This window comes from Cricetulus griseus, chromosome 2, assembly GCF_003668045.3.
Source record: "Cricetulus griseus strain 17A/GY chromosome 2, alternate assembly CriGri-PICRH-1.0, whole genome shotgun sequence".
Taxonomy (NCBI): domain Eukaryota; kingdom Metazoa; phylum Chordata; class Mammalia; order Rodentia; family Cricetidae; genus Cricetulus; species Cricetulus griseus.
Window position 1 is genome coordinate 437,731,847 of NC_048595.1, and position 16,624 is coordinate 437,748,470.

A 16,624-nucleotide genomic window follows, 5' to 3' on the forward strand; every position below is an offset into this window, starting at 1 on the left:
CATGACAATCCCAGTTCCCTCTCTCTCCCCTCCTCCCCTACCACCCTTCCCCAACTAAAACCCTATCTATCTGCATATCCTTTCTGCTCCCCCTGGATGGTGAGGCCTTCCATAGGGTGTCATCAGTCTATGGTATCCTTTGGGATAGGGCCTAGGCCCACCCCCGTGTGTCTTGGCTCAGGGAGTATCCCTTTATGTGGAATAGGCTCCCAAAGACCACACCTATGATAGGGATAAGTACTGAACACAGGAGGTCCATGGACCTCATAATTTTCAATCGTTCTTTAAGAACAGAGTGCAGGGGGCTGGAGAGATGGCTCAGCGCTTAAGAGCACTAACTGTTCTTCCAGAGGTCCTGAGTTCAATTCCCGACAACCACATGGTGGCTCACAACCACCTTGAGTGAGATCTGGTGCCCTCTGCTGGCATGCAGGCAGAAGAGTGTATACATAGTAAAAAAAAAAAAAAAAAAAAAAAAAAAAAAAAAAAAAAAAAAAAAAAGAGTGCAACCTGTAGGAATTATTTCTGTCCTTTCACTATGTCCTCAAAAGTAGAGCTCATTTAAATCCTGGAAAGGGCAAGATAGTTCTAAAGCCATAGAGTAAAGCTCTAATTGTGGCAATGCTTCTCCCACAGAGAGCAAACTAGCCACCCAACTAGCCACCCTGCTGTTTTCAAACTCTGTGTGTGTGTGTGTGTGTGTGTGTGTGTGTGTGTGTGTGTGTGTGTGTGTCTGTCTGTCTGTCTGTCTGTCTGTCTGTCTGTCTGTGTTGGGATTGAAACCCAGAGCCTCACCTATGCCAAGCTAGTGCTCTTACCACTGAGCTACACCCTAAGCTCTGAAAAGAATTAGTTGTTAACATATGAAACTCAGGAGCTGGGGCTAGGATGTACAATTAGTTGTCAACATTGTGCTCATTTACTGTGTAAGGAACCATGGGTTCCCTTCCAACACTGCAAAAACAAATAACTAATTATATAAAGTAAGAACATGGCTGCACCAAGGTATGGTTGAAGGGATATGAGGGAGAGTACAGTCAGAGGCATCTGGAAGAGTCAGGAGCAAAGAGAGAAAGTAGTAGACTGAAGATGGCCATCGGGGGTGGGAGGAGTTAGAGAGAAGAGAAAGAGAGGACCCAGAGAAAGAGGCAAGAGAGGGGGTCAAGAGAGCGAATGGCCAAAAAGGCAGAGTTATACAGAAAGGAGAAGCTGGAGGAAAGGAAGCCCATGAGCTGGAGCAGTTTAGGGCAGGAGCCCGGATGAAAGGAGCTAAGAAGAGCCACACATATACAGAGGTAGAAATCAGCCTGGAAGCCAGTATTCACCTTGCTATGCTAATAGGCACCACAGTTAGCCATTTGTCCCGAGTTTCTTTTGGATCTAACACTGATTAAAACTAAATAACTTAAAAATGTTATGATAGCACATGAAATTCTCATTTCTGGCTTTTCTTGGAGAAAGCATCAGCTTCACAATATAAGCCTCATTCTTGCACGGCCTCGCTAGAAGCTCCATAGAAACTGCTCATCAGCATTGGGCCATGCAGCCTTCATTTATCATGGGTGTCTCTACTCCCTAACATAGTATTCTCGTCCCTCCCACTTTATCCTTTGTAGGACCTTGAGCATGCTAAGCAAGCACTTTGCCACAGAGCTGTACTCCTATCATCCAGGCTCTGATTTTCTCCGAAGTACTAGGGACTTAAGTTGGGGGCATCGTGCATGTTACCCAAGGGCTCTATTACTGAACCAGGTAACTGGCCCTTGAGCTAGCATTGTCTTAACAGAGCTTACTTCTGTTCATCTGAAAGATGGGAGGAGAAAGATCACTGACCCAAACCATCACGGCCAAATTAATTAAAGCAAACAATTAATTAAACAAGTTTTTTATTCATGTACACAGGCTGTCTCTCCCTAAGGCAGGGTTCAAGAGGACAGCCATGGATGTGAGGAAGACTCGGCTTTTATAGCTCAGGGGTAGGGGGTCTTCAAATGGAGGATTGGTGGGCAAAAATAGGTGGAGTTACAGGAGCAGAACATAAGCATAGCAAGTTAGTTCCTCCAAAGTAAAGACATGGCTGCAAGGTGGACATAGCAAGGTAGTCATAAGTGGTCATATAATCTTTTGAAACAAAGGTAGGGATGCAAGTTGGTTATAAACAACTTTTCGACACAAAGGCATGTTCGCCATTCCTGGAACAGGCAGTTCAGAACCATTTGTAGTTAAGGTTAGAGGTGGGATAGCCCAATCCTTGAGAAACAGAGGTTTAACCACAAACAGGAATGAACCTAGTTTGTCTTTACTGTAAGATGGCTTCCAATCCTAAAATGGAGGCAGGCTGGTTCTTCAGTTCACTTTTTTGTATTACCTGTTGAGAACACACAAGTGTCTTTATGTTGGGGTACCTCTGTAGAATTGTACCCCGAAGGCTCAATCTTGTTTATCTCTTTAAAAAAAAAAAAAAAAAGATTTTATTTATTTGTTATGTATACAGTCTTCTGCATGCACGCCAGCAGAGGGCACCAGATCTCACTCAAGGTAGCTGTGAGCAACCACGTGTTTACTGGGAATTGAACTCAGGACCTCTGGAAGAGCAGTGCTCTTAACCTCTGAGCCATCTCTCCAGCCCCTTGCTTACTCTTATGCATGCCTGTTTGGTCAGTCTTTTGATTTGAGTCACTGGCCCTTCCAAGGAGTTTGGTTTTAGCAAGCATGGCTTCGGGATACTAAATTATTAAAGAATCACACATACACTCAAGTATGTCACCAATCATTGCAATGCTAAACATTGACTTGTCTCACTGTATTAGGTTGTTTTGAGAAGGCCACAGAAATAGGCTTCAGTCACTGCTATCCAAAGAGCAACTTGGTGGTACAAAGCTAGCAGATTAAGCTAGCAGGGATAAGACCAAATGGTGAAGTGAATAAGACCATGGGTTTGGTCCCCAGCAACTCTCCCCACAGACACATCACTGTTTACTACTAACCTTTGTCAAGATTTTCTCAGCATTGACGATTGAAGTAAATCTGCCGTTGAACTGCTATATGAGAGTGAGTGACCGGCCTGAGAGACGGCTCAGTGGTTAAGAGCACTGTCTGCTCTCCAGAGGACCCAGGTTTGATTCCCAGCACCTACATGGCAGCTCACAACCATCGTTAACTCCAGTTCCAAGGGACCTGATGTTCAACTCTGGCCTCCAAGGGCAGTAGGCATGCATATGGTGCAGGGACACACATACACACACGAACACACACACACAGACACACAGACACAGACACACACACACACACCACACACACACACACACACACACACACACACACACACACACACGCGAAACACAAGAGATTAAGTGAACATCACAGCTGTCACTTCAAAATTCTGAAGATAGATTAGGAACTCATTGCTAGGAGGGGAAGGAACACTGGCTAGGAAGGAGGAAAGAATATATGACATTGTTTCTTCCTTGACATATTTTTCCTATATTATTGTGATATACTTTTGATTTTTTTTTTGAGGCAGGGTCTCTCAACCTAGCACTGGCTGTTCTGGAACTCACTATAGACCAGGCTAGGCTTGAACTTACAGAGGTCCCCCTGCCTCTGCCTTCTGAGTGCTGGAGTCAAAGGTGTGTACCACCACACCCAGCCACACCTCTGCTTTTTGAGACATGTACATGTACAGTATTGGCTGTTCCAAACATGCAATTTTTAAAGTCTTCATGGGGGTTATGGACGTAGCTCAATTGGTAAATGCTTACTTAGTATGTGTGAGGCCCTGGGTTCAAGCAGCAGTATAATCTCTGCATTCCCCAACTGGAGGCAGGAGGATCAGAAGATCAAGGTCATCCTCTGCTACATAATATGTTTGAGGACAGCCTGGGCTATTATATAAGAGCACCCCCCAAATTCTCATTGTTCATCTATAATAGACTGATTATTAATTATCACAATAAAATCTGATGGGTTTTAGTATTTTGAAAGCGAGCTTTTTATTAGAAAGTCTTTTTTTTTTTTTTTTTTTTTTTTTTGGTTTTTTCGAGACAGGGTTTCTCTGTGTAGCTTTGGAGCCTATCCTGGCACTCGCTCTGGAGACCAGGCTGGCCTCAAACTCACAGAGATTGGCCTGCCTCTGCCTCCCGAGTGCTGGGATTAAAGGCGTGTGCCACCAACGCCCGGCAAAGGTCTTTTTTTTAAAAAAAGATTATATTTTAAGGATCTAGTTGTGTGTGTGTGTGTGTGTGTGTGTGTGTGTGTGTGTGTGTGTGTGTGTGTGTACATGAGTGCAGGTACCTGTGGAGGCCAGAAGAGATCATCAAATCCCCTGGAGCTGGAGTTACAAGCAGTGGGTGCTGGGAATTTCATTTGGGTCCTCTGGAAGCTTAATCACTTAAGGAATCTCTCCAAACCACCACCAGCCCCACCCTTTTAAGACAAGGTCTCACTATGTAACCCCTACTTGACTGGAATGCACTATGTAGACTAAATTAGCCTGGAACTCACAAAGATCTGCCTGTCACCGCCTCCCAAGGCATGAGGCGCCGCGTTTGACACCCGGGAAGTCTATTTTTGTACGTGTGTTCAATTTGGGGTGGGGGGTGGGGGGATCCTCCGGAGGTGGCAACTGCACAAAGACACAGTCATGGAGGTAAATTTTCCCCAAGTACATGTTTATGTAGCTGGAGGTTGACATTGGGTGGCTTCCTCAATTGCTTTTCCTCCTTGCTTGCTTGCTTGCTTGTTTTGAGATAGAGTCTACTATGGAACTCTGGCTGTCCCGGAACTCACTATGTGGCCGAACTGGCCTCGAACCCCCAGGGACCCGCCTGCCTCTGCCTCCTGAGTGCTGGGATTAAAGGAGTGTGCCACCACACCAAGCCACTTTATTTCTTGAAACGGTCTCTTACTGAACCAACTGGCTGAACAGGCCGTCCAGCAAGCCTCCTCCAGCACTGGGACTACATCCGGCCCTGGGAATCCAAATTCAACCTCGGGCCCTCATGCTTCCACGGCAAGCACTTGGCCGACCAAGTCGTTTCTCCGGCGGTATCCCCCTTAGACTGCACTCTTTATATAGCCCAGGCTGGCCTGGAATTCAAGATCCTTCTACCTCAGTCATTTTTCTAAGAAAACACTTTGCTACAACCCCATTAAGTCTTGAGTTGGCGCGCATTACCGCGGTGAGACCTCCGTAGCCATAGGTGGCGCTGCGGGCGCTGCTTATACCTTCCCGAACACCCTTTCTCTTAGCAATGGCGGGTGATGAATGGGCCTCTTTTTTTTGGCAAGGGTGTCTATTTCAAAGCCTGATGGAAGGTGCAGATCAATGTTCCTTCCCAGCCTGTCAGAGGCCTTACCTCGCGGAGAGTTACAAAAAACATTGTTTTCTGCCCTGTCGCATGATCTCGAGAGGCGGCGGCTGCACAAAAGACACAGGCGTGCAGGCGAATTTGCGCCAAGCCTCAGGCGGAGAGGCGGGCAGCCCTAGGGCGGGCGGGGTCCTCGACTAGAAGCGAGCCGGCGGCCTGTGGAGGGGACTGACTGAGCAGCGCACCCGGGAACCTGGAGGCGCGGCGGAGCGAGCGGGCCCTGAGCTGACAGATCCGGGGCTTGGCCGGGACTGTGGACTAGCGGACGGGCGAGTGCAGGGAGCAGCCATGATCACTTCAGCCGGTGAGTGCGGCCGGGAGCAGGCGCCCAGGGAGGAGCCGCCACCGCGCCGGCGTTTAGCTGAGTCAGGGCGAGTGACTGGGCACCTCCGGGTGGAGCGCCGGCCTGCGCGGCCCCTCTGCCCGAGGCCCACCCCGGGAGCCAGGGCAGCGAGGCCGGCCGGGCCACTGCAGACCCCTTGGGTTCGTAGGGGTCGGGCCAGTGGCCACCTGGGCATCCCGCTCCAGCCACACCCCCGTGCCAGGACTGGACCCGGCTCCTCGGCGGTCGCTGGACCGCAGGGAGGTTTCCTTTCTTCTCTCTGCCCGCTCCTTGGCCAAGTGACCCCCTCCCCAAATCCTTCCCCTCGGTTATTCCGAATGGGGTGGGCCCCGGTGCCATCGTAAGCATCGTAAAGCAGCTCCCTGCCTGGCAGCCTAACTGCTCCACCAAGTGCTTCTGGCTCGGGCTGAGATCCCGTCCGAAATTAGGTTTGAGGTGGCTGGTTTCTGGGGCCACCGAATTCACTTAAGAACTTCATTGGGTAAAAGCAGCCTTGAATGGGAGAGCCGACTTCCCTGTGTGTGTTTAGATGCTCGGGACTCGGGGCTGCAGAGTCGATTTCAGTACACGTCAATAAAGTTTTATACGTAGAAACGTGTAGTGGCGATTGAAGTGAGAAGGTGTAGAGACTAACTTCTCAACGGAGATTTTCAAGTCCCTCACTACAGTTTGCATATAGCTGTCACCAGCCGTGGTGCTTTTCAGCCTTGGCTGCTTACATACCCTTGCTTGGTTGTCCTTTTTATTCTGTACTTGCTCTACAAGTATTTGATTGTGAACAAACAGGTTATCAGTAGCCAGCAGTCTGTATGGTGGGGAGCTTGAGACCGTCTTTATGAGGATTGGTTTCATTGGTAGAGGTGCTAAGAAACTGACGGTTCTCCTCTTCCTCCTCCCCACGCCCGCTAATTTGTTTGCTTGATTGTTTTTCAGACAGGGTCTCACTGTGTAGCCCTGGCTGTCCTGGAACTCACTGTAGACTAGGCTGGCTTCAAACTCACAGAGATGCCCCAGCCCCTGCCTCCCAATTGCTGGGATTAGAAGTATGCACCACTACCCCCTGTGATGGTCATTTGTAAACTCTGAAGAAGCGTTGCCTGTACTTGAAGTTAGATTTGTGTCCGGTGGATATAGATGATTACAGATGGATTTTAGTTCCCACTAAAGCAAGCATTTTCCCCCACTTAGCTCTAGAGGTGAACACTGGATTTCTTGCCAGCCGCTATCCCTGGTTGTCAGTAGATGTCTTCAGAGTGTGTTGGCTTTACTGATCTTAGTTCTCTGGGTGCTAGATTGAATACTGTTAGGGTGGGCCCAGAAATAGCCATCTCATTTGGAATGTGGTCCAGGCCACCTTCATCCCTTGCCTCCGTTATATACTAGCCTCAAAGACTTTTGTTTTTCTACCAATACTTTTTCTAAGTCCGTTCTTCTAGGTCCTGGAATTTGCTTTGGAAACCTTGTGTAACATCAGTGCTGGTTAGAATAAAACCCAGATCTGTAATGCCCTTGTCCTCTTTACACCATGGTCACACTAGGTTTTTGTTCAGTTTCTCTTCTCTTTAAGAGTTCTTGCACACTCGGTCCCACTCTAGCCTTTCCTTTCACAGAGTATCTTAGGTCTTCAGCCTTAAAAGTTCGTCTCAACCTTATCACTATTAAAATATTCTGCCTTCCCCTTGGCAGCCACCTCTCCATCACAATCCTGTAATGTCCTTGTTAACTTGCCTTAATACTATTAGACTGAACTCCATAGTAGAATTTTGGGCAGGAAATCTGTTTCCATGGTTCTTAGGACACTGCTAAGTGTGCACCAGTGTGCCTTGAGGTGCTGGAGAGATGGCTCAGAGGTTAAGAGCATTTGCTGCTTTGTAGAGACCCAAGTTCAGTTCCCAACACCCACATTGTAACTCCAGTTCCAGGAGATGTGGCACTCAAAACTCCTAGGCACCAGACATGCATTTGGTGCACACAAATGCAAGCATGCAAGCAAAACATTCATGCACGTAAAATAAGTGAATCTAAATAAAAATAAAAAGTATGTTTTGAGTGAAGAAATCAGTCCCAAGGATTTAAAACAGACTGAAAGAAAACTTGGTGGGAATATAAGGAAATTTTTAACTTCTTTGTGGTGTCAGGATTAAGGATTTGAGGTCCTACCCTGAAATACTGGGATGATACCATAGTATACATTTATAACCATCATTTAAGTTTATTGAATTGTCAGCTTCTGCTCCAATCTTTTGTCACTTTGTTTCCTGTCAGCTCAAGTTGGCTTAGGATCTATCCCGGGTGCTACACTGGCCAGAGTCGGGGTTCTAGTGTATCCATTTATTTATTCACTCGCTGGGTGTGTGTTAGTCACTAAAAACACTGGTGAATAAGAGACTAATGTATTCCGTTTTGGTTTGGGTTTTTTCCCCCCAAGAGATCTGACTATGAAAGAGACTGGGGATAAAGGGATTAGTACTTACTAGAAGGAAACATGAAATTGAGTGGATTGGATTAACATAAGCAAAGAGAGGAAGTAATGCTGACAAGCTTTGAAACAATAGTTTTCTACCCTCTGTCCTCTTCTGACCTCCAGAATCAACCTTATTCAACTTTCAAGTAATAATTCCAGGACATACCTCTATATTAATAAATAATATGAAAACATTTCTATTAATTGAGTCAATAATTTAAGACAGTTATGATATAAGCTTTATTTTTATTCAGATTTATTTATGTGTGTGAGTGTTTTACCTTTGTATACATTTGTACCACCCGTGTGCCTGGTACACATGGAGGTCTAAAGAGGGCATTGGATTCCCCAGAACTGGAGTTACAGATGGTTGTGAGCTGTCATGTGGGTGTTGGGACCTGAACCTTGGTCCTCTGCCATAGAAGAGGCTGGAGGACCTCTCTGCTCAGAGGACCTCTCTGAACATCTCTCCAGTTCCATACAAGCTTTTAAAAAGCACATTCCTAGGTTTTCACCTGAAAAGAGCACATTCTTGGTCTTTGCCTATCCAAAGTTGGATTCTATTTCGCCTTTAAGCAGGAAATACTGGTGTGGGAGTATACAGCATATTTGATGTAACTGAGCTCCGTCACTGAAGGCTGGCATTCTGTGCCAGGACAGCCATCGAAGAAATCAGTCACGGCTGAAGCCACAGGAGATCCAAAGATCTTCTGGTAAAAATAGCCAGCCTGATGCAGCATTGCTTGTGATAGACAACAAGTGTCTTTAGGATTAAGCGTTGTATCATCATTCTCCATGCCAACTGTTGTGGTCTGACATCTGTGTCATTGTTCCCCCATCCCTCACTCCATACACACACTAGTTCTTTTTTTTTTCTAACAATAAAAGTGTTACAGCGTCAATTAAGGCATTTAACAGTTAAAGTGATTTCAAGTTTATCTTTTCTCCTCTTCTGGGTGTGTCATGCCAACCCAGCATACCAAGGCTTCTGCCTTTAGAACATTGAGGTGCCCTATTTTCCTGCTAAACATTGTACCTTTTCCATTGTGGCTACCCAAAAACTGCTGGAGCTGTTTGCCAAATCTGTGGTACCATGTGGAAGCAGCTACATCTTTGAACTAAAATGACAGGGACACTTCTTTTTTGTTTGTTTGTTTGTTTGTTTTGTTTTTTCGAGACAGGGTTTCTCTGTGGCTTTGGAGGCCGTCCTGGAACTAGCTCTTGTAGACCAGGCTGATCTCGAACTCACAGAGATCCGCCTGTGTGCAGTGTGGCATGTGTGCTCACACACAATAAGTAGATAAATACAAAAATAAATGTTGTAATCTGTTATCTGTGATAGGAAGGGGTACTTTAATATGGACACACTGAAATAATTGAAACATTACTTTTTTTCTAAGTTATTTTATTTATTTTTTGAATCAGGATCAGCCTTAAATTTGGGATTCTCCAGCCTTTTCCACATGGTAGGATTGCAGCATGTATCACCACACTCAGCAGTTGTTGGTTTATTTTGTGTGAATAAATATTATTCTAAAGTTGTGTAGAAGTATTTCCTGGCTTGGTTAGTATATCAGATGAGTGTTGTCAAACTGTAGTGACCACACGAACCATAGAGAATCCTTATTCCTGGGTCTAGACTCCATAGTCTGGTATAGAGGTTCTGGGGCAAGACCAGGAGTTTACACTTGCAGTAAGTTTCCAAGTAACAGTAACACTGTTGGGCCAAGAACCATACTTTGAAAATGTTTGGACTAGGCAAAAGACGGCTCATAGGAGGTTGGTGAGATTTCATATATTGACACAGATAAATATAAAAGCTCCAAAATATAAACTTCTACAGTTGTTTTGAAAATATTTTTATTTATGGACCACTGAGATGGCTCAGTGGATAAAGCACTCGCCCCAAGCTAATGACTCGAGTTTGATACCCAGGACCCATGTGTTGAAAGGGCAAAACAACTTCCACCAGTTGCCCTCAGTGTACACTGTGGCACATACATGTGCCCTCTCCCCCCAGTATGCATGTGTATTTGTGTATGTGTGTATAAGAGAGAGAATATTAGAGAATGTATGTGATGTGTACACATGTGTTTGTGCTCCTGCACACATACAGAGGCTTGAGGAGAATGTTGGGTCTCCTGCTCACCTCTCTTGCTTGTGCTGTCTCTGTCTCTGTTTGCCATCTCCCTGCCCAACCCATATCTCTGTCTTGTTCTCCTGAGACAGGATCTCTCATTGAACCTGGGTCTAGGCTACAGGCCAGCAAACCTCAGCTATCTTCTTGTCTCTGCCCCACTCCACCAGGGATAGTTGGTACATGTGGCCTTGTGGAGATTTGAACTCAGGTCTTCATGCTTGCTAAGCAAGCACTCTTACCTGCTTGGCCATCTCCTTAACCCCATTAACTTCTACGATTTTAAAGAAAAAGAATTGTTTCCCTATTGAAGTTGTCACTAAGAATACTTTTTTCCTTGTCTTCTGTTTTGTGTATATATGCATTATATGTATGAGTGTGTTTTGAGTGTGCATGCACATATATGTGCCAGTGAATATAGAGGCCAAAGGTAAATGTTAGATGTTTTCCTCTATCACTCTACACTTTGGTTTTTGAAATGGGGTCCCACTGGGCCCAGAGATCACCAGTGGGCTAGACTAGCTGTCCAGCAAGCTCTGTGTGTCTTTGTGTCTGCGTGTCTGTGCTGGGATTATACCCAGCTTTTAAGCTGGTGCTAGGGCTTGAACTCCAGGGTTAACAGCAGCAGGCATCTTCTATGCCTGCCCACCTTTTTTGAGACAGGGCATCTGCTGGTTTCTGCCTTTCCCTCTGCAGCACTAAGATCATGCCCATCTTTTTAGATGGCTGCTGGGGTCCACCTGGGGTCCTCAGGCTTGTACAGCAAACACTTCACCAACTGAGCTGTCTCACCAGCCCCATTGTTAGGTTTTGACCAAGTGTTAGTATCTATCTTCATGTGCATGTTTCTTAATTGTGGTATGTCTTTTGTCTTATAGCTGGAATTATTTCCCTTCTGGATGAAGAAGAGCCACAGCTTAAGGTATGAGTTGAATAAAGTCACTCGGCTTACTGTGAATTCTGTGAAGTCTCTTTGGTTTTGATATCATTACATTTCCTATCATTTGAAGTAGTCATCCTATAGCCTGTAGCCAATCATTGAAATCTAGTTAGAGAAGACAATATTTTGATACTAAAAAATTAAGGGTAACAGATGATAAGATGGCACATGAATAACCCTCCAGTTTCATTATCAACAGTGAGCACAAAACTTTGCTTCTTCAGTGTCGCATCCTATTGTATTTTCACTTGACAACGTTTTGAAATATTGGGCAGGCAAGTCGGCTCAGCAGGTAAAGGCACTTGCTGCCTAGCCTGACAACCTGGGTTTGATCTCCAGAACCCAAATGGTAGAAGAGAAGTGACCTCCTCCACAAATTGTCCTTTTACCTCCACAAGCACAGTGTGGCACATGACACACACACACACACACACACACACACACACACACACACACACACACACACACAGCTAAAAAATGTAATAAAACAGTTGTTCTTAAAGTTCAAAAACTAGACTGTTCTACAAGTGGCTCTAGATACCTGTATTTGTGTAATATAAACTAGCAAGCTGGAGTCATATATTCAAAGAAGCAAGCAATCGTTATAAGAAGTAATAGTACATGCATAGTTTACTATTTTATGTTTGAGTACAACCAAAAAATGAGTAAATCTAAGAAAAAGTATTTTCTTAAATTTATGGATTTGTCAGACATGAGATTTTTAGATAAATATTACTGAAAAATTGGCAATAAGTTTGTGGTCACTTTTTTTGTTTTGTTTCTTGAGACAAGGTCTTTCTACATAGCTTTGACTATTCTGGATGAGACCAGGATGGCCTTGAACTTGTAGAGATCCACCTACCTCTACCTCCTTAGTGCTGAGATTAAAGGCATTCACCACCACACCCAGTCAATTGGAAAGCATGATGTCAAAAGGAAGCATGATGTTAAGTCTTTTAAAAATTCAATTTTGTTTTATTTTACAGGAATTTGCACTACACAAATTGAATGCAGTTGTCAATGACTTCTGGGCAGAAATTTCTGAGTCTGTAGACAAAATGTAAGAAAATACTTTATTTCTACAAGTTTGGATAAAGTAGAATTGCTTACTAACTCATTTAGGAATCTACTGCTGATTTGTTGTTTGGATATTTATATTTTGAGTTTTCAAGGGAGATGATAACTTAAGCAAGGCCCACCTGTCCTTATATCTTTCAGAGAAGTTTTATATGAAGATGAAGGTTTCCGGAGTCGGCAGTTTGCAGCCCTGGTGGCATCTAAAGTATTTTATCATCTGGGGGCTTTTGAGGAGTCTCTGAATTATGCTCTTGGAGCAGGCGACCTCTTCAATGTCAATGATAATTCTGAATATGTGGAGACTATTATAGGTAAGTATCTTCCATCTGATAAGGTTTTTATCTTGCAGATGTCTTTCTCGCTCTAGTGGATATAGCCTTTTTATTCACTTTACTCTGATGTTGCTAGATTTTGGTTTAATTGGAAGTTCACAATCATCTAATAGCATGAAACAGGCAACATTTTTACATCAGCTTCCTCTGAGTGTGGCTTTCCTCAGCAGCAATGGCCATTTCCAGTCCAATAAGCAGTTGGTGAAATGAAGACATCAGATTGTTATGAGTAACCAGTTAAATAGTACTGATTTTTATAATTGTCTGTCTTTTTGTTTGTTTGAGACAAGTTTTCAATATATAGCAGACTGATCCTGGACTCAGAATTCTCTTGCCTTGGGCTCCTGAGTGCTGGAATTACTGTAGGCGTCTGGGGGATATATGTTCCGTATCATACTAAGACAGTGTTTTATTCTGATTTGCTGCCGTTACTTGAAAAGTATTTGGCTTTCTTTGGAGTTGCTTTTTCAGCCTGTGGCACCATTATCCTAAATAGATAAATACTTATTTAAATATTTATAAAATAGATAAATATTTATTTTCAGATGTGAAGTATAATATATTCTTTGTGGTAATTACTGTTACAGACCTTTTTAAATATTGTGTAATGACAAGTATTTTTTTAAAAAATGAAGTAGCAACTATTTGTAGCCAACTCTTGAATTAATCAAATTGATTACTATAATTTTTGTCAAAATAATTAGTAATGTTTGGAATAATACAGTTTTGTTGGTGTTGATGTGTGGTCTTTTATCGTAACTATCATAAAAAATGACTTAATTGAAAGTGTTAAGTTCTAGCATTTTTAAATCATACTTATTACTTTGTACTTATTTGTAGTGTTCATGATCATAAATGTATACATTGTCCTTTTCTGGGAGTTAAACCAGTTTATAAAATAATTAGTTATTTTATTTTCTCTGTAGCAAAATGCATTGATCATTATACCAAACAGTGTGTAGAAAATGCAGATTTGCCTGAAGGAGAAAAAAAGCCAATTGACCAGAGATTGGAAGGCATTGTGAACAAAATGTTCCAGCGATGTCTCGATGATCACAAGTATAAGCAAGCGATTGGCATTGCTCTAGAGACCAGGAGACTAGATGTCTTTGAGAAGACTATACTGGAGTCTGTAAGTAGCTAATGTCACTTAAAGGTTGGGATTGATGGGAAATCAGCAGAACAAAGAGTTCAAACACAAACTCCTTTTTTGTTTTATTTTGTTTTGTTTTTTGAGACAGGGTTTCTCTGTGTAGACCTGGCTGTCACGGAACTGGCTCTGTAGGTCTGGCTGGCCTTGAACTCAGAGATCTGCCTGCCTCTGCCTCCTGAGTGCTGGCATTAAAAGGTGTGCACTGCCGCTGCCACCTGGCCATAATTATTTTTTAGAATATTTTTATTGATTTTCTATCAATCTCAAGAATGTATGCAGTGTATCTAGGTCATATCCTCTTCACACCCCTAGATATCCGCAGTATGTCCCTTTCCCACCCCATGACCTCCTTTCTTTTTTCATTGCACTTTATCTATTTGTGTGTCTGTCTATGTAGAGCACACGTGTGCCACAGTGCATACAGAGAAATCAGGAGACAATGAGACTTGGTTCTTTCCTTCCTCCATGTGGGTCTTGGGAATTGAACTTAGATCAGTCTTGGCAATGTGTCTTTACCTACTGTGTCACCAAACTGGCCTATCCTTTCTTTAATAAATTATGAAGTCTAATTAGTGCTTCCTGCATGTGCATAGTGCTCCCACTTTTAATCCCAGCACTTGGAATATGAAGACAGGAGGATTGACTGCATAGTGAGACACTCTGAAAAAGCCAAAGGCTGGAAAGGTACCTCGGTGGCAGAATGCTTTCCTGACTTTGATGCCTTCCATCACCAAAACTAACCTCCTCACTGGTTTTCTAGTTTTTTGTTTTTGTTTTTTTCTGTTGTTATTTTGGAGGGGGGTTGGTTTTTCAAGACAGGGTTTCTCAGTAACTATAGAGCCAGTCCTGGAACTCCTCCATAGACCAGGCTGGCCTTGAACTCAGAGGTCTGCCTGCCACTGCCTCCTGAGGACTGGGATTAAAGACGTGTGCCACCACCACCCAGCAGTTTTTTAATTTTCTATTAAGAGTTTAAAATCATTGACTGCTCTAAACACTAAATAAATTAATTAAACATTTTGGGTCTTGGCCAGGTGGAGATAGGGTACACCTTAATCCCAGACCTTGGGAGGCAGAGGCAGGCGGATCTATGTGGGTCTGAGGCCAGCCTGGTCTACAGAGTGAGTGCCAGGACAGGCTCCAAACTACACAGAGAAACCCTGTCTCAAGCAAAAAAAAAAAAAAAAAAAAAAAAAAAAGAAGAAGAAGAAGGGAAGGAAGGAAGGTAAGAAGGAAGGAAAAAAAACAAACCAGTTTGGGCCGGACATTGGTGGCGTATGCCTTTAATCTCAGCACTCGGGAGGCAGAGGCAGGCAGATCTCTGTGAGTTTGAGGCCAGCCTGGTCTCCAGAGCGAGTGCCAGGATAGGCTCCAAAGCAACACAGAGAAACCCTGTCTCGAAAAAACCAAAAAAAACCCACTTTGGTCTCTAAATGTACACAGTGCTTCAGTAACTAGAAAATGACATGATTTTAAATTGTGTTTTTCAGAATGATGTCCCAGGAATGCTAGCTTACAGCCTCAAGCTCTGCATGTCTTTAATGCAGAATAAGCAGTTTCGGAATAAAGTATTGAGAGTCCTGGTTAAAATCTACATGAACTTGGAGAAGCCCGATTTCATCAATGTTTGTCAGGTACTTCTCCATCACCTTACTCCATGCTACACCACTGCCCCACTGCATGTTACAGCATAGTCCTCAAGTTTTGTTATGCTGAGTTGCTATGATGGCTTTATACAGGTAACTCAGTTGATGGCTACCCATCCTGTGAGGATAAGATACATTATTGCTACAATATATTATTTGTATCTATATATATTCTTTATTCAGTTTGATATAATCTATGGTCTCATTACTCAAAACACAACTAAACATTGGGTATATTTTATTTCTTTTAATTTTTCTGTACCACTTAAAATTTTCAAGTAGTATAGAAAACATGAAATAAAGCCTGATTTTTTCCCTTCTCTTCTCTTAGGCCTTTCCCGAAAGATGATGGTACATGTTCTCCCCAATTTACTGCACATTTAGGTCTACTGTACTCTGCTCTGTGTCTCTGCAGCTTTCACTGACTGGAGATATGCATGGTTTGCTTTGAAGCAACTAATATACTTTATTTACTTTTATATACTGCTTAAGAGCATAGCATTTTATTTCATATTCAGTGTAGTGAATATGATTATATATGTGTAATTATATATGTGTGTGTTACATATACGGATGTCCCCCTTAAAAAATGATTCAGAATGTAATTTGAGATAGAAAGTACCTGAAAAAATGTCCACATTAAAATTGCTTCAAGTCAACACAGGGTACTAAGTTGGGTTTTTTTTTTCTTTTTTTTTTTATGTCACCTACAGTCAGTTTAGTATTTAACATTGTATTTCTTTTTACTTTTCTTTGCATGTTTTTGCAGTTCTGTTTCTAAATTATTATTTTTTAATGCTCATATATAATGGTTCTTTGCCCTTCTGTGTCAACTTTTTTCCTTATAGACAATAGTACTTTAGGTGTTTTACCTCCTTTAGTGACTTACTGTGGTTATTCAGTACATTAACCCTGCCTTACTTAAGCATTCCTTACTAGACACTTTGTTCCCATTATTTCCTGTTCCTAATTTATAATAATTTTGATTATATGTTCTTCTTGAAATTAAGTAATTTGCTACTTATGAGAGAATAATAACACTTAAGCTGAATTTTTTAAAAATTAAACTGGTTATTGAAAGGTTAGTTTTGTTTAAACATATGGAAGATTTTAACAGAAGTAAGGGAAATGCTTTAAAATGATCATTTTGATTCTTGTGTTCT

The 16,624-nt window shown here is 42.9% G+C and overlaps 1 protein-coding gene across 1 annotated transcript in view; it reads left to right on the top strand.

Moving 5' to 3' along the window:
- The first annotated feature begins 5,509 nt into the window (after positions 1-5,509).
- The window catches only part of LOC100760261 (26S proteasome non-ATPase regulatory subunit 1), a 71,445-nt gene continuing 60,330 nt past the window's right edge, over positions 5,510-16,624 (top strand). Inside the window, exons 1-6 of the mRNA XM_027397443.2 lie at positions 5,510-5,673; positions 11,192-11,235; positions 12,240-12,313; positions 12,472-12,641; positions 13,589-13,794; positions 15,306-15,449. Of these exons, the coding sequence (XP_027253244.1) occupies positions 5,658-5,673; positions 11,192-11,235; positions 12,240-12,313; positions 12,472-12,641; positions 13,589-13,794; positions 15,306-15,449 (654 nt within the window). The 5' untranslated portion in view covers positions 5,510-5,657. The remainder of the gene's footprint in view (positions 5,674-11,191; positions 11,236-12,239; positions 12,314-12,471; positions 12,642-13,588; positions 13,795-15,305; positions 15,450-16,624) is intronic.